Raw genomic sequence first — 27,894 nt, forward strand, 5'->3', positions numbered from 1 at the left:
GCTCAGAGGTTAAGAGCACTGACTGTTTTTTCAGAGGTCCTGAGTTCAATTCCCAGCAACCACATGGTGGCTCACAACCATCTGTAATGAGAAATGGTGCTCTCTTCTGGCCTACAACATACATGCAGACAGAACACTGTATACATAATTAATAAATAAGTCTTTTTAAAAAAAGAAAATGTGATCTAGAAGCTGGAAGTTACTCTTCAATAAATACAATTTTTAAAAACTAGAAAGTGAGCCGGGCGGTGGTGGCGCACGCCTTTAATCCCAGCACTTGGGAGGCAGAGGCAGGCGGATCTCTGTGAGTTCGAGACCAGCCTGGTCTACAAGAGCTAGTTCCAGGACAGGCTCCAAAACCACAGAGAAACCCTGTCTCGAAAAAGCAAAAAAAAAAAAAAAAAAAAAAAAACTAGAAAGTGAATCTAACAATTGCCTAATGTGAGGAAGAAAATCGAAACTTCAGCATGGGTGGATTATGTCTTCTCTAGAATAACATGAGAGCCTCCTAAATCTATTCCAAAACAAAGCCTCCTAAAAAGACACAAACATTATTAAACTGATCATTTTTTCATACAGTCCAAGGTTCAGAGTTTGTTGTTGAGTTTTTTGTTTATTTTCCCTTTTGACCTGGACCAGCAGAGAACCAGGGATTCAGAAAGTAAAGAAGGAAAGTTTGGGATCAGGTCTTACACAAACTGGGCCTCAAGCCACACCAAGCGAGCTTATTAAGGACAGCATCTTATATATAATTTTCAGAGAAATGGACCAGAGTCAGCAGAAAACTATCTACAGTGGAACCAAGTAAGCAGGATGCTAATCAAGCAGTGTTGCACAAAGGGAACACAAGATCCTCACAGATGGGGCACACAGCAGCCTTGGGACTGGTAACCACAGCCTTTTAGGGGGAAGATTTGGTTGTTAGGATATAAAGCAACAGCTCCTCCAAGGCCCTGGCCCTGGACCATTATTGGCTCTGCTAAGCATATTCCTGGTTTTGAACTGTGTTCCTCCTCATACACCAGGCCTCAGGGAAAACCTTAAATTGGCCTGGCTCCTAACACCTTTAGTTTTCAGATTCAGTGGTTTTGTGATCCTAGGGATCAAACCTGGGGCCTTATGGATGCTAGGTGAGTATCGAGGTCATCCACATAGTTTGAGGTCAACTTCAACTTGAACTGACTATGAAACCCTATCATACACAAAGTAAAAACAGAATAAGGACAAGGGCAGTAGATTACACGATACTGTGTATCTAGACAGGGCTACTACTATCAGTTCACCTGATCACAGTAGCACAATGAACTAAAGTCCTGAGGAAATGATGGATATGTCACTGGGTCCCTTTTGTAGGTCACATTAGATAGCTTAGAGATAAATGTCATGTGTTGCCTGAATTTCTCTCTTAGACAGTGAGAACCAAGTGTGATGTCTCATATTGTGACTCAAGCACTTGGGAGATAAAGGCAGAAGGATAATTGGGAGTGTTGAGGCCATCCTATGCTGCCTAGTGCATTCCAGTGCAAAACTCTTAAGAAACCTAAAAAGTATGGCATGGTGGTGTGCACCTTTAATTCCAGCGCTCAGGAGGCAGAGGCAGGTGGATCTTAGTGAGTTTGAGGCCAGCCTGGTCTACAAAATGAGTTTCAGGACAGCCAAGACTGTAACAAAGAGAAAACCTTTATCAAAAAGAAAAAATAATAATAAAAGATAGGAAAAGAAACCTAAAAAGGCCAGATGTGGTGGAACATACCTGTAATTTCAGCATCCAGGGGTTGGAAGCAGGAGGACACTTGAAGGTCAAGCTAGCCTGGGATCACACTGAGTTTGAGGCCAGTTTGCATGAGGGTCTATCTCAAACCTTTAGATGGAAATCCAAATGCTATAAAAGAAAATGTCTTGACCATATAAAAAATGTACCTCCGTGGCTCAGTGCTTGCTACTCTTTCAAAGGATGTGAGTTTGGTTCCCAGTACCCACATCAGGCAGTTTATAACCTCTTGTAACTCTAGCTCCAGCACCCTCTTGTAACCTCCAGTAGCACCAGGCATGCATGTGAAACAAAGACGTAAGTGCTGGGCCAGAGGCAAGCAGAGCTCTGTGAGTTCAAGACCAGCCAGGTCTACAAGAGTGAGTTCCAGGACAGCTAGGACTGTTACACAGAGAAACCCTGTCTCAAAAAAGTAGGTGGCATATTAGCTGGAATTTATTAATCCATTTTTTATTAATAACTGCACGTTTTGTTGTTTGAGATTGAACCTCAATACATAGCACAAGCTGGCCTCAAATGGCCTCAAATTTGCTTCTGCCTCCAAATCAAATTTTTGTTTATCTTGTAGGTGGCCTGGCCCAATGTCACCTACTTTTAATTCTAGCACTCAGGAAGCAGAGGCAGGCACATCTCTGAGTTTGAGCTCCACACCAGCCAAGGCTGCATAGTGAGACCCTGTTTAACTACAGAGGGATTCAGTAGACAGAAGCCTGTGTTCGTAGGATGTTGTGCAAATTATATTATCATATATATATGATAATATATATATAATATATATATTATATATATATAATGAATGAGTTAATAATATAGCAAGCACTTTAAAACAGTGCCACGGTCATCATAAGTGTACAGTACATGTCTGCTGTTATTCTAGTAATCTTGTTGCAGGCTCTAAGGTTAGATATAAGGCCCAAAAATTCCTAAGAGGCATTTACCTGAAAGCCGAAGTGGGGCACCTATGGATCTGGCATCTACACCTGGACAGCCCAACCCTGCGTGAAGTGCCGTTCACTCGGTAACTGAGAGAAAAGAGCTACTGAAACAGGATTCCTTGACTTTCCAGCCGCCCACGGTGTACCTGACCGGAGGGCACGCAACCCTGCTGCCGGTAAAGTGCATAGAGACTTGGGGGCGTGGCGGACGCAGGTCCCGCCCCCCGCGACGTACTGCGGCTCCACAGCCAATCCGGAAGCGCGTATCGGGTTCAAATTGAGTCGGCGGGTCAATGTGACTAAATCGACTTAGAAAAGTGATCAAATTGAAGATGTGGAGGGTTAAGACACTGAATCTCGGCTTGTCGCCTTCGCCCCAACCGGTAAGGAGAGAACGCCCGCGGAGAGGGCAGTACCAGGGCGTGGCGCCGGTGAAGTCCCTCGGAGCGGGACAGCGGGATGCTTTGTTGGCCCCGCGGCCCGGCGGTTGCGGGGAGGGGGGGGTAAGGGGGAGGACATTTCCCGGAGAGAGGAGGGGCGCGCTTGCCTGAGCCAGGTTTCCTCACACTCGCTTTCTCTCTCAGGGAAAACCAGCTATGAGAACTCCTCTCCGAGAGCTGAAACTGCAGCCCGGGGCCCTCACCAATTCAGAGAAAAGGCCGCCGATGTTCTCCTCGTTGACCCCATACCTGCGCAAGCTGGAGCTGAAGGTGAGATTCGCCCAGGTAGCTTCTCAACTGGGCTGTTTGCCCAGGCCGAGTGCTCAGAGGAACAGAGGGCCAGGGCTGGAACGTAATTAATAGCGATAATGAAGCCTTCTACTTCCGTGACATCCATTTACAGCTATTCAGGCCAACAGAGAGGTGCCCCGGGGTAGTTAAAACGAATCCACTGAGTACCCGCATCTCTATTTAGCTGTTGGTTTGACCTTTACCAAATTCCCGAGAAATACTTACACTGGCTCATTTATGAAGCTCATTTATGGAGAGTGAGAAAGTATCCTATGAAGTAGTCAGAATTTTCCTGGGTCCAATACTTTAAGTATTACCTTGCATGATTACCTTTACTAAGCTGTATTTTTGTCAAGTCTTTTCTATTATTGTTGTTGCTGGTGTTTGAGACAGAATTTCTCTGTGTAGTCCTGATACTCACCTCAGTAGATTAACTTGTCCTGGGATTCAGAGATCCGCCTGCCTCTGCCTCCCAAGTGCTGGGGTTAAAGACCAGCGCCACCACTGCCTGGCACCCCTAGGGTTCTCTAAAGGCATTTTGAAGAACTTACTTGCCTGGGGAAATTGTCCTGAAGAATTGCTATCCATTTGTCTTTCTCTTTTTTTTTTTTTTTTTTTTTGGGTTTTTCGAGACAGGGTTTCTCTGTGGTTTTGGAGCCTGTCCTGGAACTAGCTCTTGTAGACCAGGCTGGTCTCGAACTCACAGAGATCCACCTGCCTCTGCCTCCCGAGTGCTGGGATTAAAGGCGTGCGCCACCACCGCCCGGCCATTTGTCTTTCTCTTAATGGGAACCATAAAGCTTCTTATTCTTTTGAAATATGAAAGTTTACTCTCCACCCTCACCTCTTGGACCATGACTTTGTTATTTTATTTCGTGGTGCTGGGTATTGAACCTCGGTCCTTGTGCTTGCTAGGCCAACACTATTAATGAACTGTGTACCTCCAACCCTATTTCATTAACTTTATCTTGCTGGGCGGTGGAGGTAGAGGCAGGCGGATCTCTGTGAGTTCAAAGTCATCAGCCTGGTCTATAAGAACTAGTTCCGGGACAGGCTCCAAAGCTATAGAGAAACCTTGTCTTGAAAAAACAAAAAAACTTTATCTATTCTAAGACAGGCAGTAGTGGTGCACGCCTTTAATCACAGACCTTGGTAGGCAGAGGCAGGTGGATCTCTGAGTTCGAGGCCAGCCTGTTCTAGAGAGCAAGTTCTAGGACAGGCAGCAAAGTTACAGAGAAACCCATCTCAATAAAACAACAACAACAAGAAAACAAAAACAAAAAAGCTTTATCTAGGGCTGGAGAGATGGCTCAGAGGTTAAGAGCACTGACTGCTCTTCCAAAGGTCCTGAGTTCAATTCCCAGCAACCACATGGGGACTCCCAACCATTTGTAGTGAGATCTGGGGCCCTCTTCTGGTGCTGCAGGCAGAATACTGTACACATAATAAGTAAATATTTTTTAAAAAGGCTTTATCTATTCTGTGTATAGTAACTAGATTCTGACAGCACTTGAAGCATAGTGCACCCCTGTACTAGCTCTCCTACCGTAGCTCTTAGATGTAGGTTGGAATTAGAAAAAGATATGGCAAAGTCATATTCGAGCTAAAATCTCCCGCTGATATGAACAGATATGCTAGGTCTGTTTATGCTAGCAGCTGGATCCTCATTTATATGTGAGATGCATTAAGGGTCCAAGTGGCTTCTTAGTTTTCTTTCCTGCATAGTAACCGGCCAGGTTTGGCTAGCTTCTTATCTCAGAAGAGATAACAAGAGGACTCTTTGCTTTTTCTGAGTTTGGATATGATGATGTGCCCACGGTCATATGTTGAAGACTAAATTGACTGTCTTAGACAACTGTTTTTGTTTTGGCAGGAAAGGAACAGCAACTTATCTCCAGTGGATTTTATCAGTCCTGAGAACAACTGCCTTTCAGAACAGGTCAGTCGTCCTTCAAAGTCCACAGAAGCTTGTCAGCGTGAATCTGACCCACCTCCCGAGAGCACCTTTCCTCTTGGTACATCAGAGAAAGCAGCAGACACAATGGATGACTTCGTAGTAGAATCAATGGATGAAAGTCTAATTGAGACCATGGTTCTTCTACCCTTCCCGCTAGGGCAGCAGCCAGACCTGATGCTTGAGGCCCCCTTAGATACCAGAGCAGAGATAAACAGCAGCTCTCTAAAGGAGTCTTCGGGGCTGAAGGATCTGGTAGAGAAGGAGGTGGCGCCCTGTATGGAAGACAGCTTTACAGAAGTTGTTTCTGTTAGGCCTGAGCAGCCTGCATCTCAGGACCCTCCATCTCACCTCCCGGAATATCCACCAAAACCCTGTTCTGAACAGTTCCACTGCTCTGAAGAAAACCTACAAGGCGTTAACACTGAAGCTGCACCTGAGCACTTAGTACCTTCTGAAAATGTCTTGACTTTCTCTGTGGCCTTGACTGAAGATTTACCTGTTGATCACATAGATCCAGGGGAGGAAACTGTTGAGTACAGAGTTATACAGGAGACAAGCTTTCCCACATTCCCTGAGGAGGTTGAATCGGGACATCAAGCACTGGCTGCAAATACAGAAGACATCCCTTCTGTATCTCTGACGTCAAGTCTAGTAGAAATAGGACCCCAGGAAGTTCCAGGCCCAACTAGAGAAGATGCTAGTAGGATTCCTGGCTTAGATTCAGAGACTTGGATGTCCCCACTGGCCTGGCTAGAAAATGGTGTGAATACGTCAGTCATGCTACAGAATCTCCGCCAGAGGTTATCCTTTCCCGCTGTGCTTCAGGATGCAGCCGTCGGCAATACACCCCTCTCCACCTGTTCTGTGGGAACTTCTCTTACTCCTCCAGGACCAGCAGAAGCAGACAACAAGCACAGTGCTTCAGAGACAGAGCACCTCCTCTTGGGGTAAGTGTTCCCTCCAGACCTGTGCCTCTGGAGCACTGATCCCTAGACCTGCCACTCACATCTCTCTCCTTCCTGTCCTCTTTTCTGCTTTCCTGGGGTAGCTGCGGTCCTCTGGATCTGACTGCCTTGTCCCGACACGACCTGGAAGAGAACCTGTTGAACTCCCTTGTTATGCTGGAAGTTCTTTCCCACCAGCTACAAGCCTGGAAGAGGCAACTCCCTCTCCCTCACCGGGACTCTCAAGATGGTAGCACACAGACTGACAGCTCTCCAAGTGAGGTACGAGCTTCTGACTGAGAGCTCGGAGGATCCCAGAGGACCCTCTGCCTTAGAAAGTAAGCTGAGAAAACTGCCAGAGGGAAAAAGGATGCCTTAGACTATGTGCAAAACTGAGAACTTGAGCCAGGCATGGTGGCACATGCATATAATACCAAGTTTTGGGAGGCTAAGGTAAGATGACCTAAAAATGACCTAAAATTCAAGGCCAGCCTGGGCTACAGAGTTTGGTGCTAGCCTTTTTATTTTATTTATTTATTTTTTAAGTTGAAGACTGGACAGTGGTGGTCCACATCTTTAATTCTAGCACTTGGGAAGCAGAGGCAGATGAATCTCCATGAGTCTGAGTCCAGGTTGGTCTACAGAGTGAGTTTCAGAACAGCCAAGGTTACACAGAGAAAACTTATCTTGAAAAAAAACATTAAAAAAAAAAAAGTTGGCCGGGCGGTGGTGGCGCACGCCTTTAATCCCAGCACTTGGGAGGCAGAGGCAGGCGGATCTCTGTGAGTTCGAGACCAGCCTGGTCTACAAGAGCTAGTTCCAGGACAGGCTCCAAAACCACAGAGAAACCCTGTCTCGAAAAACCAAAAAAAAAAAAAAAAAAAAAAAAAAAGTTGAAGATTGTCAGATGGTGGTGGCACATGCCTTTAATTCCAACAGTCAGCTGATCTCTGAGTTTGAAGCCAGCATGGTCCACAGAGCAAGTTCCAGGTTAGCCAGGGCTATATACAGAAGAAGAAGAAGATCTGGACATACTTTAAAAAAAAAAAAGCCGGGCAGTGGTGGCGCACATCTTTAATCCCAGCACTCAGGAGGTAGAGGCAGGTGGATCTCTGTGAGTTTGAGGCCAGCCTGGTCTACAAGAGCTAGTTCCAGAACAGGCTCCAAAGCTACAGAGAAACCCAGTCTCAAAAGACAAAAAACAAAAACAAAAAAGTCTGACATACCTATATGCTTTTGGTACTTACTGTACTCGGTGCATCCAGACTTTCCCAAGGCAGGACAAGTAAACAGAGTTACTTATTTCTTTCCTTTTTTTTTGAGACAGTGTGTCTGTAGCTTTGGAGCCTGTCCTGGAACTAGCTTTGTTGACCTGGACTCACAGAGATCTACCTGCCTCTGCCTCCCGAGTGCTGGGATTAAAGGTGTGCACCACTGCTGCCCAGCCAGAGTTACTTATTTCTATGGTGCTAGGAATTGAACCCAGGACCTCTGTGTCCTGGGAAAGTCCAGAGCAGTATCTTTAGCCCAAAGCAAGAAAAGTTTTAAACAGTATCTATCATTTGCCCTGGCTGGCCTAGAACTCACAGAGATCTGCTTTCCTCTGCTCCTGAGTGCTGGAATTAAAAGCATGTACCACCAAGCTCAACCAACTTTTTCTTTTGGTGTTTTTGAGGCAAGGTGGCACTGTAACCCAGACTGTCCTATAGAACCCATGGTGATCTAGTTTCCTAGGTGATGGGATATGGTCAAGCTTGTGTCATCATGCCCAGCTAATTAAGCTTGTGTGTGTGTGTGTGTGTGTGTGAGAGAGAGAGAGAGAGAGAGAGAGAGAGAGAGAGAGAGAGAGAGAGAGAGAGAGAGAATGAGACAGATAGACAGACGGATGGACAGACAGGTACAAGACACAGCACCTGGAGGCCAGAGGCTATCTTTTGGGAATTTATTCTCTTCATTGTTTTTGTTCTGAGGATAGGACTCGAGTTGACAGGATTGCGTGGCCATCTTGCCAGCCCCTTATTAAACATTTCTGGTGAAAGCTCACTAAGATTTTGGCATATGTCCCCAAAGGAGTTCTTAGTCTTGGGTGACATGCCTTAGTTAGGCCTATTATTTAGCAGAAAGACTTTGGTGTTGCTGGAATGGATAGTGGTCATGAATCATACGAGGGAGCTTATATGGACTGCACAGGGACCTGGCTGGCGATGAACAGCCAAGCACTCAGGAGGCAGAGCCAGGTTTGACACAAGTTTGAGAGCAGCCTAATCTGTTTAATGAGTTCCAGGCCAGGCTGGACCTCAGGGTGAGACACTCTCAGAAATTGAGAGGTGGCCGGGCATGGTGGTACATATCTTCAATCTTTAATTCTAGCACCCAGATCCATAGAGGCACTTAGATCTCTTGAGTTCGAGAGCCTGGGCTACAGAGAGAGTTCCTGGACAGCCAAGGCTGTTACACAGAGAAACCATGTCTTGAAAAACCACACACACAAAGAGTTGAGAGAAGGGGTCTGGAGAGATGGCTTTTTCTTAAAAAAAAAAAAAAAACAAAACAAAACAAAAAAAACTCCAAAGCCACAGAGAAACCCTGTCTCGAAAAACCAAAAAAAAAAAAAAAGCCAGAAAAGGACTGTTGAGATGGCATGATGGGTAAAGGTGCTTGCAACAAGCCTGATGACTTGAGTTTGATCCCCAGGATCCATGTGGCAGACAGAACCAGCTGCTGCCAGTTATCCTCTGACCTGCGCATGTGCACACACACATAAGTAAAGGTACTGAAAAAATTGTAGCCAGAAAAGCAACAACAACAAAACAGGAGGTATTTAGGTATGAGAGGAAATTATTCCTCTTAAGATATATATATTCCCCTTAAGGTTTATTTTTCATGTGCAGGTACCCTTGGAGGCTAGAGATTCTCTTGGAGCTGGAGTTACAGGTGGTTGTGAGCTGTCTGATGTGCTGATGTGGTTCCTGGGAATAAGAGGAAAGTAATTTAAAGACCTCTGTTCTAGCAGGACATGATTGTGTGTACCTGTAAGTCCAGCACTTGGGAAGTGGAACTAGGAAGACTAGGAGGATAGGGAGTTGAAGGTCTGCCTCAGCTGCCCTTGAGCTAAGGGCCAGTCTGAGCTATGCAAGACCCTGTCTTTTGTTTTGGTTTTGTTGTTGCTGTAAAATAGTGATAAAGAGCACTGTTCTAGAGGATGCTAGCTATGACATCACACTTAGGAAGAAAGAGAATAGTGTTGGGGAAAGAGTGGAAGATGTCAGGATGTGGCTGTAGTAACTACAGTGATTGATGCTTGGAAGAGATGGTGCCCACAAAGCCCCCCTTCACGTGCAAGTACTGTTAAACTAACTTTACCTTTCCCCCCAGACCGGGAAACCATGGGTTCCTTGTTTCTCTAGCTGACCAATTTCTTTCTTGAAATTTCTTTGTATCTTTTTCCTTGTCCTTGGCCTCATTTCATGTCCTCAGATCTGCCTTCTATCCTTTTCCTCTGAAGCTGCCAGGTCCTTTGGGAGGCCACTGAAGCAGAACCAGAGAAAGGAAATGGCATCCCTTCAGCCATTTGCCATCACCATGCATGTCCTTGCCGCTTGGCTGCCTCTTCACATTAATCTCATCACCTGCCTGACTGCCCAGCTCAGAGCAGTGTGTGTGGTCCTGCCCAGGACTTGGGGGTTACTCTGTGCCTTTCTGCACAATGCCATAGATAGAAGGCTTTGCTGGGAAGGGGGGCTGTAAACTGCAGAGACCCAAGGGTAATGTGACCGCCTGCTGAGAGCCAGGCTGCAGTGCTCAGTGACTCAGCGCTGCTGCTTCTGCGGTGCCCTTATAATGTCTTCCTTTGGGTGCTAACGAAAACTCCCACTCTTTTTTTTTTTTTTTTTTTTGGTTTTTCGAGACAGGGTTTCTCTGTGGCTTTGGAGCCTTCCCACTCTTTTTTGAACACGGTATTGCCTTGTAACCCAAGTGGCAGCAAACTCATGACCATCCTGCCTCCTCCTCCCTAGGGCTAGGATTACAGTCTGTTTGCTACCAAGTCTAGCTTTTTGCTAAGATTTTTTTCTGCCATAAGAAAGTAGACAACTAAAGTAAGAACATAGGGGTTGGAGATGACTTGGTGGTTGAGGGCATATTCTGCTCTTTCAGAATTTACATCTGGCAGCTCACAACCACCTGTAATTCTAGCTCCAGGGAAATCTGATATCTCTGACCTCTGGGTATCTGCACCCATGTGCACAGACACACACAGGTACACACACATGTACATGTAATCAAAAATTAAGAAAATAGAAATAATTTAAATAGGGCTGGGATATAGCCCTGTCGTAGAGCAGGTGCCTACCATAGATGAGGCCTAAGTTCATTTTCTAGCCCTGCAAGGAGGAAGTTAGAAAGTGGTCAGTTGGTGAAGTACATGGGAGCATACCTGAAGACTTGCCCTCCATCCCCAGGAGACGGGTTAAAAATCTGGCATGGTGGCGCGCGTAGACTTGTAATGGTGTAATGATTTTTAATGTGTGGGTTTTGCCTTTGTGTGCCTGGTGCCTGAAGAGGCCAGAAGAGGGCATTTGATCCTCTGGAACTACAGTTATAGACAATTATGAGTTGCAATGTGGGTGCTGGAAATGAAACTTGGATCCTCTAGAGAAGCAGCCAGAATGTGTAACTGCTGAGCCATTTCTCTAGCTGCCTTTTTTAATTAAGGAAAAAAAATATTTTATGTGTATGTTTTGCCTGCATGTATGTACCACATGTGCATCTGGTGCCCATGGGGGCCAAAAGAGGGTGCCAGATGCCCAGATGGATGATTGTAAGCTCTAAGTGGGTGTTAGAGACTGAACCCCTCCCTATCTTCTTAATTGTCTAGCCATCTTTCTGGCCTCTGGTTTATTTTATATTTTAGTTAAGATACATTGGTTTTATTATGGCTTTTTTTTTTTTTTAAGAGACAGAGTTTCTTCTCTGTGTAGCCCTGGCTGTCCTGGAACTTGCTCTGTATACTAGTTTGGCCTTAAATTCACAGAGCTCTGCCTACCTCTGCCTCCTGAGTGCTGGAATTAAAGGTATGTGCCGCCATCACTTGGCTTCCTTCTTCATTATAACATTTTCAAACAATGTTTTTGTTGATTGATCTTTCCTAACCTTTCTCCCTGTCTCCCTCCTTCCCTGCGTAACGGCGTAAATGAATGCAGACAGATTATAAAAATATATACAGTTTAATGCGGAAATAGACTTACAGAACCACAGGTTCCCGCGGAGAACAGGAAAGCAGAAAAAAGGGGGCTGCTGGGATCACGCCCGGCAGATTTATCAGTAAACATTAGCCCAAGGTGAACACGCCTCCTAATGGGTGGGGCTTATCCCTACATCCCTGTACCCTTCGACCCACCTTCCATAACCTTTTTTCCACTAAAAAGCTGCCTGCTTTCAGACTGGAGATACGTAACTTAGTGGTAGAGCACACTTGCCTCATTTACACAACACAGCGGAAAGATTTAAAAGGGGACATCACTACCGCCTGCCTTGCATCTAGTTTTAAAAAAAAAGTTTTACTTATCATTTATGTGTATGTGTGTGCTTGAGTGTATGTACGGTACACCATATGTCTACAAGTATGTGCAGCGGCCAGACACTTGTAGGCCAGAGATCTGTTCACCTGGGTCTGGAGTTACAGGCAGTTTTGAGCCACCTGATTTCAGTGCTGGTCCTAAGGACTGAACGTGTGTCTTCTGGAAGAAGGGTAGAACATAAGAAGAGGATAGCAAGTGCTCTCAACCACTGAGCCATTTCTCTAGCCGCACACTCAGCCTTTTACTTGGACTCCAAGTAGTCAAACTTAGGCCCTTCTATTTGCAAGACAAGCACCTTGCCATTATCTCCAGCCCCCTCTAGGTTTTTCTTCATCTGATTGTGAGTCTGATTTCTCATCTCATATGAAAGTCACTGGCATGAGGGAGCATCAGAGGCTGCTGGTGTATGTTATCCATCTAAAAAGTGCCATTATTTCTGTGGCTAGGTCACTAAGACACCTAAACTTCTTCAGGACAGCAAAGAGATTAGACAGGCCCTACTGCAAGCCAGGAATGTCATGGTAAGTGTTGGTTGAGCTTATGCCACTGGGGGCCCTTGTGAAGATAAATGGTGGGTCCTGGGTGGTTAGCAGATGGTGATATATAGCTGTGGCAGTGAAGGGAACAGCCCAGACCTTTGTCAGGGATGTCTCACTATTTGGAATTTAGAACTGGGGACAGTCAATGGCTTTTTTCCTACAATGTCCCTTCTTGCTTAATGACTACATTTGATATAGCCTTGCTGTCTTCTTTTCCACAGCATTCATGGCTGATAGTCTCTAGAGAGCTGATATCCTTGCTTCACCTGTCCCTGACACACATGACAGAAGACAGGATGACAGTGAGTCAGGAGGTAAGCATCATGAAGTCGACCTTAAGTCAAGAAGAAGGCACAAGACATAGTATCTCGTTCTTCTTCTGTAGTCTCAGCGTGCAGACACCCTGATTTCCTCTTGCTCTCATGTCCTGAAGAAGCTGAGGGCAAAGCTCCAGAGCCTCAGAACAGAAAGGGAGGAGGCGAGGCACAGAGAGGAAATGGCCCTGAAAGGCAAGGATGCGGTAAGGTGGCTGGAGACCGGTCTTGGATGCAGGACTCCACTTCAGGGTTTTGTGGGAGTGATAGAACTGCCTGATCTGGGGAGTTAAGAGCTGCTGGGGTGCTGGGCGGTGGTGGCGCATGCCTTTAATCCCAGCACTTGGGAGGCAGAGGCAGGCAGATCTCTGTGAGTTCGAGGCCAGCCTGGTCTACAAAAGCAAGTTCCAGGACAGACTCCAAAGTTACAGAGAAACCCTGTCTCGAAAAACAAACAAAAAACAACAAAAAAAGAGCTGCTGGGGTATCTATGTTTATGGCCTTCTGTGCTGTTTTCTTTTTACACACTGAGTCCTTGCAACCTTTGCCCTAAACAGGCAGAGGCAGTGCTGGAGGCTTTCCGTGCACATGCCAGCCACCGCATCAGCCAACTGGAACAGGATTTGACATCAATGTGGACATTCAGAGGCCTTCTACAGGAGGCCCAGACCCAACTGGTAATTGTCTTTTCCTTTTTTCTGAGATAGGCTCTCACTGTATAGTTGAGAAATTGCTATGTAGACCAGGCTGGCATTGAACCGACAGAGGTCTGCCTATCTCTGCCTCCTGAGTGCTGGGATTAAAGGTGTGTACCACTACTCCCAACTCAACTGGTAATCTTAGAGCATCTTCTGTTCTTGGGGCTCTTGATGACACCGACAAAATGGTCCCATACTCCCACTTAGCTGCCTCCATAATCGTTGCTTTCCAGACAGAGCTTCACACAGAGCAGGAGGAGCTGGCTCAGCAGACAGTGAGTCTGACTTCTGCCTTGCAGCAGGACTGGACATCAGTCAAACTGGATGTGAGTATTTGGGGCCATCACAACCACTTCTTCAGAGGCAGTTTTCCATCCTCGGGATTGCTCTACTGATCTAATTACTTTGGTAGTATGGGACATGGGCAGCTTTGCTGAGTCGGGCTCGAGGACTCACAGAGAAGCTCACAATCAAGAGCCGGCAGGCCCTTCAGGAGCGTGATGCTGCAGTCAAGGAAAAGAAGCAGGTAACTTGGGGTGGGGCTGCTTAGGTTCTGTTTCACTTTGTTTGGCTTTAAGACATCAGAAGCTCAGTTGTTTCCTTTGATCCCAGCACCTTCACTTCTGTAATTTTCTTGTCTCTACTTGTTCCCGGGGATCAGCTTCATTTTCTGCAGTGTTGCTCTTCTGGAAGTTTGCACTGTTATCTGTAAGGAAAAGCTGCACTGAGTCCTGGAGTTCTTGCCTCAGGAGGAACTGCAGGAAGGAAATTGTCTTTTCTAGGCTTCAAAGGAACTTGAACAAGTCTCTGCCCATCTAGAGGATTGTAAAGGCCAAATAGAACAGCTGAAGTTGGAAAACAGTCACCTTACCACAGGTGCGTGAGTGAGTGTGTGTGTGCACTTGTGTGTGCAGGTGCGTGTAAACAGTTGGCCTGCTTGTCGTGTGGCAGAAGAGTAGGGAGGTTTTGATGGAGCACATGATTTGGGACAAAACTGTGTGGTGGTGGTGGTAGGGTCCTGACTTAGGATCCCATAGTATCATCAGGATACTTTTGATCTAGAGCTCCAGGCTCAGCTGCAGAGTCTGACTAGCACAGAGAGCCAGCTGAAAGACCTGCAGAGTCAGCATACCCACTGTGTCCAGGACCTGGCCACGAAGGATGAGCTGCTGTGTCAGCTTACCCAGAGCAACAAGGAGCAGACTGCTCAGTGAGTCCTATCAGGTTACTGTGGCAAGAGGCCCAGCATGAAGGCCTGAATGGATCTAATAGATGGTCTGTTGGCAGATGGCAAAAGAAAGAAATGGAACTACAACACACACAAGCGCAGCTGCAGCATCAGCGGGCGGTGCTGGCCAAGGAGGTGCAGGATCTGAAGGAGACCCTGGAGGTAAGCAGTTCAGCTTGGAGAAGGGGTGAGTAAACCTCAGGAGTGTGACTCTTGCCTGCTGGGGTTGAAGTGAAGTTAAAGACTGGACTGGAGAGAGCCTCTCTGTCCATGCTCTAAAGTTTCCTCTCTCCTTTTCTATCTCCTTCCCTCCATTCCTCCATCCTTCCCTCTTCTTCCTCCCTTTCTTCTTTTTATCCTTCTCTTTTTCTTTCTTCCTTTCCTCCTTCCCTCCTTTTCTCCGTCTTTTCTTCCTCCTATCCCTTCCTCCCCTTTCTTCTCCCTTCTGTCCAGTTTGCAGACCAAGAGAGTCAAGTTGCTCACCTGGAGCTGGGCCAGATCGAGTGTCAGCTGAGAGGCACACTAGAAGTGCTGCGGGAGCGCAGCCTGCAATGCGAGACCCTCAGGGACACTGTGCAGAACCTGAAGTAAGAACCTGCTGCCTTTTTGTGTTCCCACCCATGCTTCCAGAAGCCAAAGTCTCCCTGAAGAGAACCATGGGAGTGTTAAGTCCCTCTCTCCTAGAAAAAGAGGATCTGGGAGAAGCACTCAGAGTTAATGTCTGGTCTTTGCTCACCTTTGGGGTCCTGAATTTCAGGGCTGAGCTGGCCAGCACTACAGCAAGGCATGAGAAACAGGCCCTGGAGAAGACATCCCAGCATTCTCAAGAGCTGAGGTTACTGACCGAGCAGCTACAGAGTCTCAGCCTCTTCTTACAGACAAAGCTAAAGGAGAACAAGGCAAGACAGTGGGTTTTCTTCCCTGCCATTGTATCTTTTTCTCTTTTCTTTTTCATTTTTAGTTCTAAGAATTGGCCTTGGGGCCGCACACATCAGACAGCACTCTACTACTGAGCGCTATCAAATGCTCTACACTGAGCTTCTTCCTATTCCCCAGTCCACCAGTTACATCTTTCTTATGTAGAATAGACCTTTTAAAAAAAGATTCTCTTATGTTTTTACTTATGATTATGTGTGTACACTAGTATATGCTACATGTGTGCAGGTGCTGTGGAGACCATAGAGGGTGTTGGATTTCCAGGAACTGGAGTTACCAGCTATGGTGAAATGCCCATGTGGGTGCAGGGAACTGATAGGGTCCTCAATGGGAGCAGGAAGTGTTCTTTTGGTTTGTTATTTTAGAGACAGGGTTTCTCTATGTATCCATGACTGTCCTGGAACCCGCTCTATAGACCAGGCTAGCCCTGAACTCACAGAGATCAGCCTGCCTCTGCCTTCCGAGTACTGGGATTAAAGGCGTGCACCACCACTGCCCAGCTCAGCATTCTTTTTTGTTTTGTTTTTCGAGCTAGGGTTTTTCTGTAGCTTTGGATACTGTCCTGGAACTCATTCTGTAGACTAGGGTGGCCTCAAACTCACAGAGATCCACCTGCTTCTGCCTCCGAGTGCCACCCAGCTTCAGAAAGCATTCTGAACCACCTCTCCCACCTATATAGCAGACTTCTTGAAAACCCCAGTCTTGTTTCATTCTGTGACCATCAATGATTTTAAGTCATCTTCAGGACCTCTGTAGCCTGTCACTTACACCTTCTCCTGCCTTTCAGTTTCCAAGCCTTTTGGTCCAGGTAGGCTGCTCGTACACCACACATCTCATTTCCATTCACGCCTCGCTCCAGATAGTCCCATACCCATGTCTACTCTCTTCTGTTTTCAGTTTGAAATGCTTTCTTCTTTTCTATGAAAACCCCCCATGGTGTCTTCCTGTGTTCCTGACACACTTGCTGTCCTTAGGCACTTGTATTAATTTTCTTGGTTTTTTTTTTTTTTTGGCTTTTCGAGACAGGGTTTCTCTGTAGCTTTGGAGCCTGTCCTGGAACTAGCTCTGTAGACCAGGCTGGTCTCGAACTCACAGAGATCCGCCTACCTCTGCCTTCCAAGTGCTGGGATTAAAGGCGTGCACCACCATCGCCCGGCAATTTTCTTTGCTTATTAGTGTTTAAAGAAAGAAATTTAGTTAGGCAGTGGTGTCTCCTGGGAGACAGCCAGGTGGATCTCTGAGTTCAAGGCCAGCCTGGTCTACAAAGTGAGTTCCAGAACAGCCAGGGCTACACAGAGAAACTCTGGTTGTTTTTTTTTTTTTTTTTTTTGTATTATTATTATTATTTTATTCTCTGTGTAGCTTTGGAGACTATCTTGGAACTTGCTTTATAGACCAGGCTGACCTCGAACTCACAGAGAAACTCTGTCTCATGAGTGCAGGGATTAAAGGTGTGCACCACCACTGCCAAACTGAGAAACCTTATCTTGAAAAAAACAAAAAAAGAGAGAAAGGAAAAAAAGAAATTTAGCCTTCCTTTTTTGGCTTCTCCACTATATGTGGAGAAGTGGTTGATATTATTTAACATTTAGCATTAATTAGTTTATTCAACAGTTAGAGGTACAACCAAGATCCTCTTCTCCAACTGGGTGCTGAACACATAAAATGTTACAAGTTCTGCAGTGAATTGCAGGGAAGACAGACAGATATAAAGTTGCCATTGTGACTTAAGATTATGATCTGACATGATTGGTCATTTTTACCTTTGAGAGTTAGGATGTCTTCTCAAAGCAAGTTACTAACCTTGGCTGTCAATGTTTAGAAGTTTATAGGGAAGGGTAGGCATACAGGAAAGCCCATCAGCCAGAGGAAACATGAAAAGTATATGTAAGAAGCTGGGCAGTGGTGGCGCACGCCTCTAATCGCAGCACTTGGGAAGCAGAGGGAGATGGAACTCTGTGAGTTCGAGGCCAGCCTGGCCTGCAAGAGCTAGTTTTAGGACAGGCTCCAAAGCTACAGAGAAACCCTGTCTCGAAAAACAAAAAAACAAACCAAAACAAAAAACCCTATATATAGAAAGTTAAACACAGCTGGGTGGTGGTGGCACGCACCTTTAGTCCAGTGATCCAGGGCTATGTAGAGAACCCCTGCCTCAAAATCACAATAAATAAATACATACAGGGGCTGGAGAGATGGCTCAGAGGTTAAGAGCATTGCCTGCTCTTCCAAAGGTCCTGAGTTCAATTCCCAGCAACCACATGGTGGCTCACAACCATCTGTAATGAGATCTGGTGCCCTCTTCTGGCCTGCAGGCATACACACAGACAGAATATTGTATACATAATAAATAAATAAATATTAAAAAAATACATACATAAAAATCATTGGTCATTGGTGGCGTAAGCTTTTAATTCTAGCACTCAGGAGGCAGAGGCAGGCAGATCTCTGAATTCGAAGCCAGCTGGTTTACAAAGAGTTCCAGGGCAGCCATAGCTGTTACACAGAAAAACACTTTGAAAACAAAACAAAACAAAACAAAAATATTCCTGACATCAACTTTAGGTCTACACATACATGTGAAGAGATACACATACATACATGCATGCATGCACACCACACATACACACATCAAAAGAGGGAAAATGAAAAATATAGGATTTGTAAATAACTGAACTTGGTGGCGGATGTAGAAGCAGAATAGTGACCAGTGATCATAAAATCATCAGAAAGTGACCCTGGTGTCTAGAACTGGACCTGGCGTACTTTTCCCATCCAGGGACCATATCCTATATCACAAGTGTCTAGCCTTATGGGCCATCTGGCTCTCTCTCAATTATTCAGCTTTGCCTTGTAGCTCAGGAGTAGCCACTGACAGTACTGAGGGAAAGCGTGTGTCCTGAAGCACTGAGAGCAGTTGACAGGCTACAGTCTGCTGCCTGTTAGGATCTAGAACAGTGATGAGAGTGAAATAGAGAAAATAGTGAACTTAGCTTTATACACGCTAGTTTTCAGTGTGGGACATTCTGGTAGATCATCAGTGGTTTTCTCTGGGCACAGATCCTGGGGAAAAATCCAGTTAAGTGAAAGGGATTGAAGAGTCATCTGTGTGGAAATGACGGTCTGAAGTGGGGGGTTTGTAGAGTTCTACAAGTAAAGCACTTGGGGTGGAAACAGAGTCAAAAAAGGGCCAAGAGTTAAGGAAAGACTGAGTTAAGAAAGGCCTATCTGTGAAGGAAGGTCATAATCCAAGGTCATGATCCAGGAGAAAAAGTTTCCTAAGTGCCTGATCATCAGTATCAAACAGGCCCGGTAAGTAGATCTGGGAAGTACCTGCTGTATTTGAAAGTAAATGATGCCAGGCCTGGAGAGATGGTTAAGACCTCATAGGACCTGAATTCAATTCCCAGCACCCACACCTGGCAGCTCACAACTGCCTATAACTCCAGCTCCAGGGGATCTGACATCCATCTGTCCTCACTCATACAGACAGATACACATATACATACATAAATAACAATAAAAATATTTTTAAAAGAGAATGTTGAAAAAAGAGAGTAAGGATACCAATGGTGAACTAAGGACAGTGTTGGCTGCCAAATCATAGGTAGTGAGAATCACAGGTAAGGATGAAAGGCTGGCCTTCCTCCCACATATATAAGTGAAGGGACAGTCGGGGCTAAAAGATGTAAGGTTTTGATTTTCATTCTAAATGTTGCTTTAGCAGGTGGATCTCTGTGAGTTCGAGACCAGCCTGGTCTACAAGAGCTAGTTCCCGGACAGTCTCCAAAACCACAGAGAAACCCTGTCTTGAAAAACCAAAATAAATAAATAGATAGATAAATAAATAAATGTTGCTTTAGCATGTTCGGGGGAAAGGCACTGTGAGAAGCTGGAGGTAGGAGCTTTGGAAGGTGGAGTGGAAGCTCGCTCTGGAAGAGTAGGAGCCTCTCAGAGCTCAGGAAATCACCCTAGATACAACTCAACAGCTGATTTTGTTTTTCTCCTTTGTCCTTAGGCTGAATCAGAGGTCATTCTACCCAGCACAGGCTGTGCTCCAGCCCAGGAACACCCTCTACCCAATGACAGTACCATTTCAGACAACACCCTGACAGCAGTGGCAGATGAAGGTGAAGACCTTGGGATTCATCTGGCACAGATGCACGCCACTAGACTTGTCTGACCATGACCACTGCTGCAGTCCCCTGGTTGGGTCACCAGAGAGACCCTCTCTGATGCTCCATATTTTTTGTTGTTTTATTTGCTTTTTAGAGACAGGGTCTCATGTAGCTCAGGGTGGCCTTGAATTTCTAGGTTGCTGAACATTCCTGCTTTATTTTTACTTTAGAGCCAGAACCGGTTCCCGTGCCATTGCTTGGAAGTGATAAGAGTGCTTTCACCCGAGTAGCATCGGCCATGTCCCCCCAGCCTACAGGTTAGGACGGGCTCCAGGGACCATGCCTCCTTTCTCCAAGTGTGGTAGTGATGAGCAGAGACGAAAGCAGAGAGGAGTGCTTTGCTCTAAAAACCTCGATTCTACTTGGGCTTGTTTTATTTCTGTCTTTTGGGATCTGTAATGTCCCGGATACTGAAACCCTGTGGGTAGGAACATGAAGTTGTGGAAACAGTGGTTGTGTACCCCGTCCTAGGCAGAAGGGCTGCACCTCTATCTAGGACTTTCTGTTTCAGAGACCCCAGACCTGGAGAAGAGCCTGGCAGAGATGAGTACTACATTACTGGAGCTTCAGAGCCTGTGTTCTCTGCTGCAGGAGTCTAGAGAAGAAGCCGTTGGGGCCCTGCAGAGAAAAATGTGAGTGGTGTTAATGATGGGGCGATGAGACAGCCCTCATGCTGATGGGGGGGTGCAGGAATGATGCCCACTTCCCTTCCGTAGCTGTGAACTACAGACCAGACTGCAGGACCAAGAAGAAGAGCACCAGGAAGCCCAGAAGGCAAAGGAAGCAGACATAGAGAAGCTGAACCAGACCTTGTGCTTGTGCTACAAGGTGACGGAGGGACCTTAAAGTGGGGCGACGAAGAACTGGGGCGGCTCCACTGGCTCACTGGGAGCCACTCTCTAGGAATCTAGGTAGTAGGGCTTTTCCAGCTACTGCCCTAGTTTTGCCCTTTTGGGGCCAGACATTTGATATCTGAGACTTTGGCTGACCTGTCACGTTCAAGCAGACCCAGCAGGGAAGCCTGGAACTGAAGCAGAACTGGAAACAAGATGTGCCTGCCTTGCTTCTTGGCCCTGAAGAAAAAGTGGACTGATGAACTAGTCCCCAGGGCTGAGCACAGCTCAGGGATGCTGTCCTGCCGTCTGGCAAGGACTGTAAAAGAAGGTAGCCTTTCCTCAGTGTTTTCTCTCCTCTCTTTTTCTAAATAGAATGAAAAGGAGCTCCAGGAATTGATACAGAAGCAGAGTGAGAAGATCCTCGGGCAGATAGACAAGAGTAGTGAGCTCATAGTATGTGTCTCGTGACATTGTGTGGGGCCTGTGCTTCTCCCGCCTGATGGGATAGGGAGAGAAAGGCCCTGGGTGCTGTTGGGTTACCTCTGCTCTTGTTCCCAGAGTCTCAGGAAGGAGGTGACCGAGCTCATGCATTCACTGCGGCATGCAGAGACAGAGAATAAAGTGCTCCAGGAAGCCCTGGAGGGCCAGCTAGATCCCAGCTGTCAGCTGATAGCTACTAACTGGATCCAGGAGAAAGTGTCTCTCTCACAGGAAGTAATTTGGGGTTAACAAAGGATCTGGGCACCTAATGGGGGCATCAGGCTGTGCCCCTATTAATCTGGACATATTTATAGGTGGACAAGCTGAGGGTCATGTTCCTCGAGATGAAAAATGAGAAAGCAAAACTGATGGTCAAGTACCAGAGCCATGTAAGGAATTGTTTCCTTCCACCACAAGCAAGTGTCCTGCAATACTGCCTGTGTCTTCTCTAGCTGTGGTCTTTACGTGTAGGGTTTATGAAGCCTGTTTGCATTTTAGAGGAACATCCTTGAGGAGAACCTTCGGCGCTCTGACACTGAGTTAAAGAAACTCGATGACACCATTCAGCATATCTATGAGGTAAAAATGAGGGAGGTACCAGGCCCTGGCCTCAGGACTACTGAGGAGCACAGCTCTTCCAGTGGGTTTCTCTCCTCCATCTCACAGGCCAGAGCTTTGGCCTCAGCACTGTGATTCACAGCTGCTTTCTTTGCCTCTTCCCAGACTCTGCTGTCTGTCCCCGAAGTAGTGAAGAGCTGCAAGGAGCTGCAAGGATTGCTGGAGTTTCTGAGCTAACTAACGGAAAGAGTGGGCTAGTGCAGTGCACCTGTACTTCCAGCTGCTCCAGAGGCCGAGGCAGGAGGATTGTTTACTCTCAGGAGTTTGAGACTAGTGCCAACAACCTGTCAAAGAAACCGAAAGCTGGACTCCACTTCGTTCCCTTTTCCTTCAGGGTCCCTTACCCCCAGGAATAGGACCAACTGGGATAGAGCCAATAATGTTTTATGCTATTTAAATAAAGTATATTTAATGTACTCCTTAAGTCCACTGTATCTTATTTTTGAGGTAGGAGTGGGCAGATGAAGTCAGGGAGGCAGCTCAGCCCTCCAGCCTGGGTACCCTTCACACCCTCACCACCTCCTCTTGAGGCTAAAGCCAGGGCTGTCTGCTTTTCTTTGCTTGAGTCTCTTGCTTCCACAAATAATGGGCAATGGACTGCCTGTTCCCTGGATTCCTGCCTAGGGGGAACAGAAAAGACTCCATTCACTTGCTTTCCCCAACCCCCAGGGGGTAGGCACTGGTAAATGTGGGCCAGAGAACAGGAACTCAATTTCATTATTCCATGCCTTGAACTGGGGCACCCTGGTAGATGGGCATCTGTGCCACCTCCCACCTGCTGATTGCTTCCACGACTCTTCTCTAGACGGGGCTTAATCCCCAACATTCAACATAGTACAGCAAAACACGGATTCGCAGCAGACAAACACAAGGTCCATCTCATTCCTCTGCGGTTCTGGCGGCAGGGGGCCCCGTGATGTAGGAGGGGCATCGTCTTTAACAACCTTGGGGACCCTGCGGAGGAGTCACTCCACCTCACTGCTCCACCTCTGAAGGCGTGGCCTTACCCCAGACCAGTCCTGGGGAGAGGGCGGGGCCAGTGCGGGAGGTGTTTGTCCCGCCCCCACGGAGTCACGTAGCTCTGCGGCATCCGCTGCCTTATTTACTCCAATTCGGACTGAGCTACAGTCTGTTGCTAACCAGACCCGAAGTGAGCTGTACCTGTGTCTCCTGCCGCTGACTGGTACAGGTAAGGTCCCAGGCGAGGCAGAGATGCTCAGCATCCCTGTTTCTTCTCCTTGACTCTTCGCTGCTGTCCTTGCTTTGCTCCCTGGGGCCCTGGTCCACCTTTTCAACTCCGTCTAGCCTCACATCTCTGCTTTCTGTATGCTTGAAACCCTGTGGCTCAGGAAAACCCTGCTAACCCCCTTTTTCCTAGCTCTCCTAACTAGAACTCAGCTTTTCCAGTTCCAAGTCGTTCTTACTCAGCCTCCAGGACTTTTTCACTAGGTTAGCCTCTCTCATCCAAGGCTTTCTTCTTTCTTTTTTTGATTTTTCAAGACAGGGTTTCTCAGTGTAACAGCCCTGACTGTCCTGGAACTAGCTCTGTAGACCAGGCTGGCCTCAAACTCACAGAGATCTGCCTGCCTCTGCCTCCCAAGTGCTGGGATTAAAGACATGTGCCACCTCCACCCAGCCCATCCAGGGCATTTTAATCTCAGGCCATTTCTGCTCCTTCTCGGCTAGTCCCCAGGTGTAGGCTATAGGCCCAGGAAGAGCATCAGGACTGGTTAGTCTGCATCACCATCACCCATCCCACCTTACCCCAAGGCTCTCTTTTTCCCCCTCCACTCGCTCAACCTTAATCCTTTGCCTCTGGATCCCCTAGGAGTCTGAGCTGAGCCAGGCCTCCCTATTTCCTGTACCTCCTTGCACACTGGGAATGCTCTTGGGTGCTGGAGATGACCTGATGGTGTCTCTTTCTTGTCCTCTCATGTAAATCTAGCTAGCCTGTTGGCCCCATCCTGCCATCTTGCAGCGCTCTAGGCCCGATCTCCACCATAGGTATGCGGAGTAGGCAGTCAGGTTTGCAGTATGTAACAGAAGAGGTCATGGGAGGCTGGGCTGGTATCTGGACCACCGCTTCTCTTCACCCTGTCTCCTGCCTTCCTCTAGATGTGAGGATCATGTGGATTAAATGTCTTACTCACAAATCTTGAGAAAATGTTTTTTTTTTTTTTTTTTTTTTTTTCCTTAGGGGCCCTTTTGAAGAAAAGAAAGGGAAAGCAGGAAAGGCAGGTCTTATGTGTCCCTCAAGAAGGGGCCAGGGGCCGTGAAAGGAGGGTTGGCATTCTCATCTGGGCAGCAGTTTCCAGGAAGACCTATAGCTTCAGGCTTGCCACCCCCCATCCCCCATCCTGCATCTCTCCTGGAGCTGGGAAGGGTGCCCACCAGGGACAAAAGGAGATGTGGGAACTAGGGCCCTAACCCTGTCAGCTGTCAAAGAGATTGGTGCCACTTTGGTGCCCAGGACTCAAGCCAAGGACTGCTGTTCAGCTCCCAGCCCCGTGCTGAGCAGGACATTTGGCCTGTTTAGTCATGAGGGGAAGCAGAGGAATTAGTAGTTGGGATCTAGCTTTTCTATCTTGTTTCCATTCCGGACAGCTGTCACCATGCCCCACTCGTACCCAGCCCTTTCTGTTGAGCAGAAGAAGGAGTTGTCCGATATTGCCTTACGGATTGTGGCCCCAGGAAAAGGCATTTTGGCTGCAGATGAGTCCGTAGGTAAGTGAGAGCCTGTGGGCAGAGTTGAGGAATGGTTGCCAAGGTTTTCCAGCCAAAGAACAAGGCTGTCTCCCTTTGCTTGCTTTTAGGAAGCATGGCTAAAAGGCTGAGCCAAATTGGGGTAGAGAACACCGAAGAGAATCGCCGGCTGTACCGCCAGGTCCTGTTCAGCGCTGATGACCGTGTGAAAAAGTGTATTGGTGGCGTTATCTTCTTCCATGAGACACTCTACCAGAAAGATGACAATGGTGTCCCCTTTGTCCGGACCATCCAGGATAAGGGCATTCTTGTAGGCATCAAGGTATATAGCCTCTGGCCCTGCGTGGGAGCTGGGTGCGAAAACTGGTGTCTGTAGGAGGGGTGGCAAGGCTGGCCCTCAACTTACTTTTTCTTGCAGGTTGACAAGGGTGTAGTGCCTCTTGCCGGGACTGATGGCGAAACTACCACTCAAGGTGTGTGGTGGGTGGGTGTGAAGTTAATGTTGGCAAGACGGGGCAGGGTGATGAAGCTGGTACTGTGTTTTCAGGGCTGGATGGACTCTTGGAACGCTGTGCTCAGTATAAGAAAGATGGTGCTGATTTTGCCAAGTGGCGCTGTGTACTGAAGATCAGTGATCGCACACCCTCAGCACTGGCCATTCTGGAGAATGCCAATGTGCTGGCCCGCTATGCCAGTATCTGCCAGCAGGTGTGTGCTGGAGTTTGGGTGGGTGGAGGCACGCTTGCATAGCTTTCCCCGATTCCCATCTTCTGCTTCTCCCAGTTTACTCCGCTCTTGCTTGCAGAATGGTATCGTGCCTATTGTGGAGCCTGAGATCCTGCCTGACGGAGACCATGACCTCAAACGTTGCCAGTATGTTACAGAGAAGGTAATGCTCAGCTGAGCTCAGACACACCAGGGACAGCCATCAGGGGCGCCTGGACCCCATTCCTGCATCTTAGATCCAGGCACACTCTCTCTCACTTAGGGCTTCAGAGAATAAGCCTATACGAGACTCTCACATCCTGTAGTCTCCCATCAACATAAACGTCTGATCTTCAGGTCCTTGCTGCTGTGTACAAGGCCCTGAGTGATCATCATGTATACCTGGAGGGGACTCTGCTCAAGCCCAACATGGTAACCCCTGGCCATGCCTGTCCCATCAAGTATAGCCCGGAAGAGATCGCCATGGCTACTGTCACTGCCCTGCGCCGTACTGTGCCCCCAGCCATCCCAGGTACAGAATTGCTCCTATCATTCCAGGTCTGATTTCAGGTTTTTCTGTGGCACAGGGATCCTTTGCCCTGAAGAAAAGAGAGTGACCAGTCAGTTTGTCTTCTCCAGGAGTGACGTTCCTGTCCGGGGGTCAGAGCGAAGAGGAGGCATCCCTCAACCTCAATGCCATCAATCGCTGCCCACTTCCCCGGCCCTGGGCCCTCACCTTCTCCTATGGACGTGCCCTGCAGGCATCTGCCCTCAATGCCTGGAGAGGACAAAGGGACAACGCTGGGGCTGCTACTGAGGAGTTTATCAAGCGGGCAGAGGTAGGGAGCTAGAGATGATGGCTGGGGAGAGATTGTGTGTCCCACCCAGAGATCCCAAACTGGGCAGGGTTCCATGCCTGTGGTCTGGCTCAGCCTGCTTACCTGTCCCCATTCTCTTTTGCAGATGAACGGGCTTGCAGCCCAGGGCAGGTATGAAGGCAGTGGAGATGGTGGAGCAGCAGCACAGTCGCTCTATGTCGCCAACCATGCCTACTGAGGCGTGCCTCCTCAGCCCGCAGCCCTTGGCCTAGTAACATGCAGCCTGTAGTCACAGCACTGTCTTCACCCAGCACCAACTCATCTTATTCTCTCCTCCTTCTCTGTCTCACGTTGCTGTACCCGAAACCCTGGATGGGAGGCAAAGTCCCCCCCAAGTCTGAGGGCAGGGAGCCTTTCCCCTGGCACTGTCAACCCTTACAGCTTTCCCATGATGATGTAGCTTGTCCTTGGGATCGGGGGACGTGCACTAGCCCTGACTCATGCCCTGAGTACACAGCAAATAAATAGGAGCAAAACACACTACTGTCTATTGCACACGTCAAAGTCCTCTCTCCCTGTGTGTGATCCTGCTGGCTCGTCCTATGTCAGAGCCCTCTGACTATGCAGTGAAGAGCTGAGATCTGAGCTTCACTGGGCTTCAGGTTTATGGAGGAAAGGTTCACCTACCTGGGCTACCATCCCCCGTTCAGGCTTCTTCTACCTGCTGATCTCCAAAGCTGGAGTGGAGCTGTAAGCAGGTGTAATGGGGACTACAAGTCCTCCAGGGACTGCCACATCAAAGACAACAGACGATGGTGTCAGGACGATGAGCAGCTCCTGAAACAGAGTCTGTGCAGGGCTCAAAGCGGGGAGGGAGTCAACAGGACGAGCAGGGATGAGAGTGGGCAGTTCTCCATTGCAGCATTGTTGATTCCTGCTGGGGCCTGACACATTTAGGGGGAATGTGCTCTTAGCCCCTTTCCAATAGGAAAACTTCCAAAGACTCTGGGCTGCCAGAGCTGAGGAAGGTATCTAGGAGCTTGTCAAGGGCTAAAGCCACTTCCAGGCAGAGAAGAGATCCATTTGAGAGTCTGGGCAATGTGAGAACTGATTGGGCTTTGTGTTGAATGTTGACCGCTGGGCTGGAGTGTGAGGTAGGGAGACACTAGACTGGCTGTGTCCCATGAGCTGGAGAAATCACTGCTGCTCTGCGCTGGTGGCCTGATCTGTTAACAAAAGAGCAGCTAGCTCAGCAGTTTCTGTGTGCTTCTGCCTGCCAGGCAGTGTTCTTCATGCCACTATTATATGTATTAACACGACTCTGTAAAGAAGCTACTATAGTCTTCATAGGAGGAAACAGGTTCAGAGAGCTGCCGTTCAGGCAATAAGTAAAACCAGGATTTGAACTGGGGTCATTAGGATATGGAGTCTGTGCTCAGGAATTTTCAACTAAGCATCCTGACTTTTCCAAATTGGAACCGATTTTGAAATTCTACATTCTAGATGTGGTGACCTGTGACAGTTTGAGGCACTGGGTTCTTCTGGGTCATGTAGGGAAATCTGTCTCAAAATTAACCCCAGAGTAGCCAATCATGCTAAAAATTTACCGTTTTGGGAGTTCTGTCTCTAAGCTTTGAAGAGCCGGTGTCCCGAAGAGAAGCCCTATCCTAGGGATGACATTAGAAAGCTTTTTCAGGCTCTTGATAAGCTTGGCTTCACTGAAATAAATATTCTTCCGCTGGGAGGGGCGTGGTATATGCCTGTAATCCCCTGCACTGGAGAAGCTGAGGCAGGTGGCTCGCCCAGAGTCCGAGGGCCAGTATCGCTGAGCTGGGGCTGTGGAGCTAGGCAGTGGCGGGTGAAAACGAGGTTCAGATCGCGGGTTCAGCCCAGCGGATACCCGCTCGTAGGCTCCGCCTGCGCACTA

The 27,894-nt window shown here is 47.6% G+C and overlaps 2 protein-coding genes across 2 annotated transcripts; both read left to right on the forward strand.

The window, feature by feature from the left end:
• The first annotated feature begins 2,966 nt into the window (after positions 1 to 2,966).
• Positions 2,967 to 22,111, forward strand: Spag5 (sperm associated antigen 5). Its single transcript, XM_057774981.1, has 24 exons — positions 2,967 to 3,089; positions 3,291 to 3,416; positions 5,311 to 6,341; positions 6,443 to 6,620; positions 12,364 to 12,438; positions 12,678 to 12,770; positions 12,842 to 12,976; positions 13,328 to 13,447; positions 13,702 to 13,794; positions 13,881 to 13,994; positions 14,251 to 14,344; positions 14,531 to 14,678; positions 14,756 to 14,858; positions 15,150 to 15,283; positions 15,454 to 15,595; positions 19,648 to 19,759; positions 19,978 to 20,064; positions 20,319 to 20,439; positions 20,524 to 20,635; positions 21,016 to 21,096; positions 21,202 to 21,357; positions 21,438 to 21,512; positions 21,622 to 21,702; positions 21,847 to 22,111. The coding sequence occupies exons 1-24, from the start codon at positions 3,039 to 3,041 to the stop codon at positions 21,916 to 21,918; spliced, it is 3,534 nt and encodes a 1,177-aa protein (XP_057630964.1). The 5' UTR covers positions 2,967 to 3,038; the 3' UTR covers positions 21,919 to 22,111.
• Positions 22,112 to 22,772: 661 nt separating this feature from the next.
• Aldoc (aldolase, fructose-bisphosphate C) lies at positions 22,773 to 26,507 on the forward strand. The gene is made up of 9 exons (XM_057774825.1): positions 22,773 to 22,930; positions 24,346 to 24,465; positions 24,555 to 24,766; positions 24,863 to 24,917; positions 24,992 to 25,152; positions 25,250 to 25,333; positions 25,507 to 25,681; positions 25,789 to 25,988; positions 26,113 to 26,507. The coding sequence occupies exons 2-9, from the start codon at positions 24,354 to 24,356 to the stop codon at positions 26,203 to 26,205; spliced, it is 1,092 nt and encodes a 363-aa protein (XP_057630808.1). The 5' UTR covers positions 22,773 to 22,930; positions 24,346 to 24,353; the 3' UTR covers positions 26,206 to 26,507.
• The last annotated feature ends 1,387 nt before the right edge of the window (positions 26,508 to 27,894 follow it).

This window comes from Chionomys nivalis, chromosome 7 (assembly GCF_950005125.1).
Source record: "Chionomys nivalis chromosome 7, mChiNiv1.1, whole genome shotgun sequence".
Taxonomy (NCBI): Eukaryota; Metazoa; Chordata; class Mammalia; order Rodentia; family Cricetidae; genus Chionomys; species Chionomys nivalis.

What these genes read in the sequence shown, in the direction of transcription:
- Spag5 (XM_057774981.1), top strand. Translation starts at nt 3,039, where the DNA reads ATGTGGAGGGTTAAGACACTGAATCTCGGCTTGTCGCCTTCGCCCCAA. An exon ending in CTGACAGCTCTCCAAGTGAG is followed by an intron (nt 6,621 to 12,363) that starts GTACGAGCTTCT and finishes TTCTGTGGCTAG; the next exon opens with GTCACTAAGACACCTAAACT. An exon ending in AGGAGGCCCAGACCCAACTG is followed by an intron (nt 13,448 to 13,701) that starts GTAATTGTCTTT and finishes GTTGCTTTCCAG; the next exon opens with ACAGAGCTTCACACAGAGCA.
- Aldoc (XM_057774825.1), top strand. Translation starts at nt 24,354, where the DNA reads ATGCCCCACTCGTACCCAGCCCTTTCTGTTGAGCAGAAGAAGGAGTTG. An exon ending in GGCTGCAGATGAGTCCGTAG is followed by an intron (nt 24,466 to 24,554) that starts GTAAGTGAGAGC and finishes GCTTGCTTTTAG; the next exon opens with GAAGCATGGCTAAAAGGCTG. An exon ending in TGGCGAAACTACCACTCAAG is followed by an intron (nt 24,918 to 24,991) that starts GTGTGTGGTGGG and finishes CTGTGTTTTCAG; the next exon opens with GGCTGGATGGACTCTTGGAA.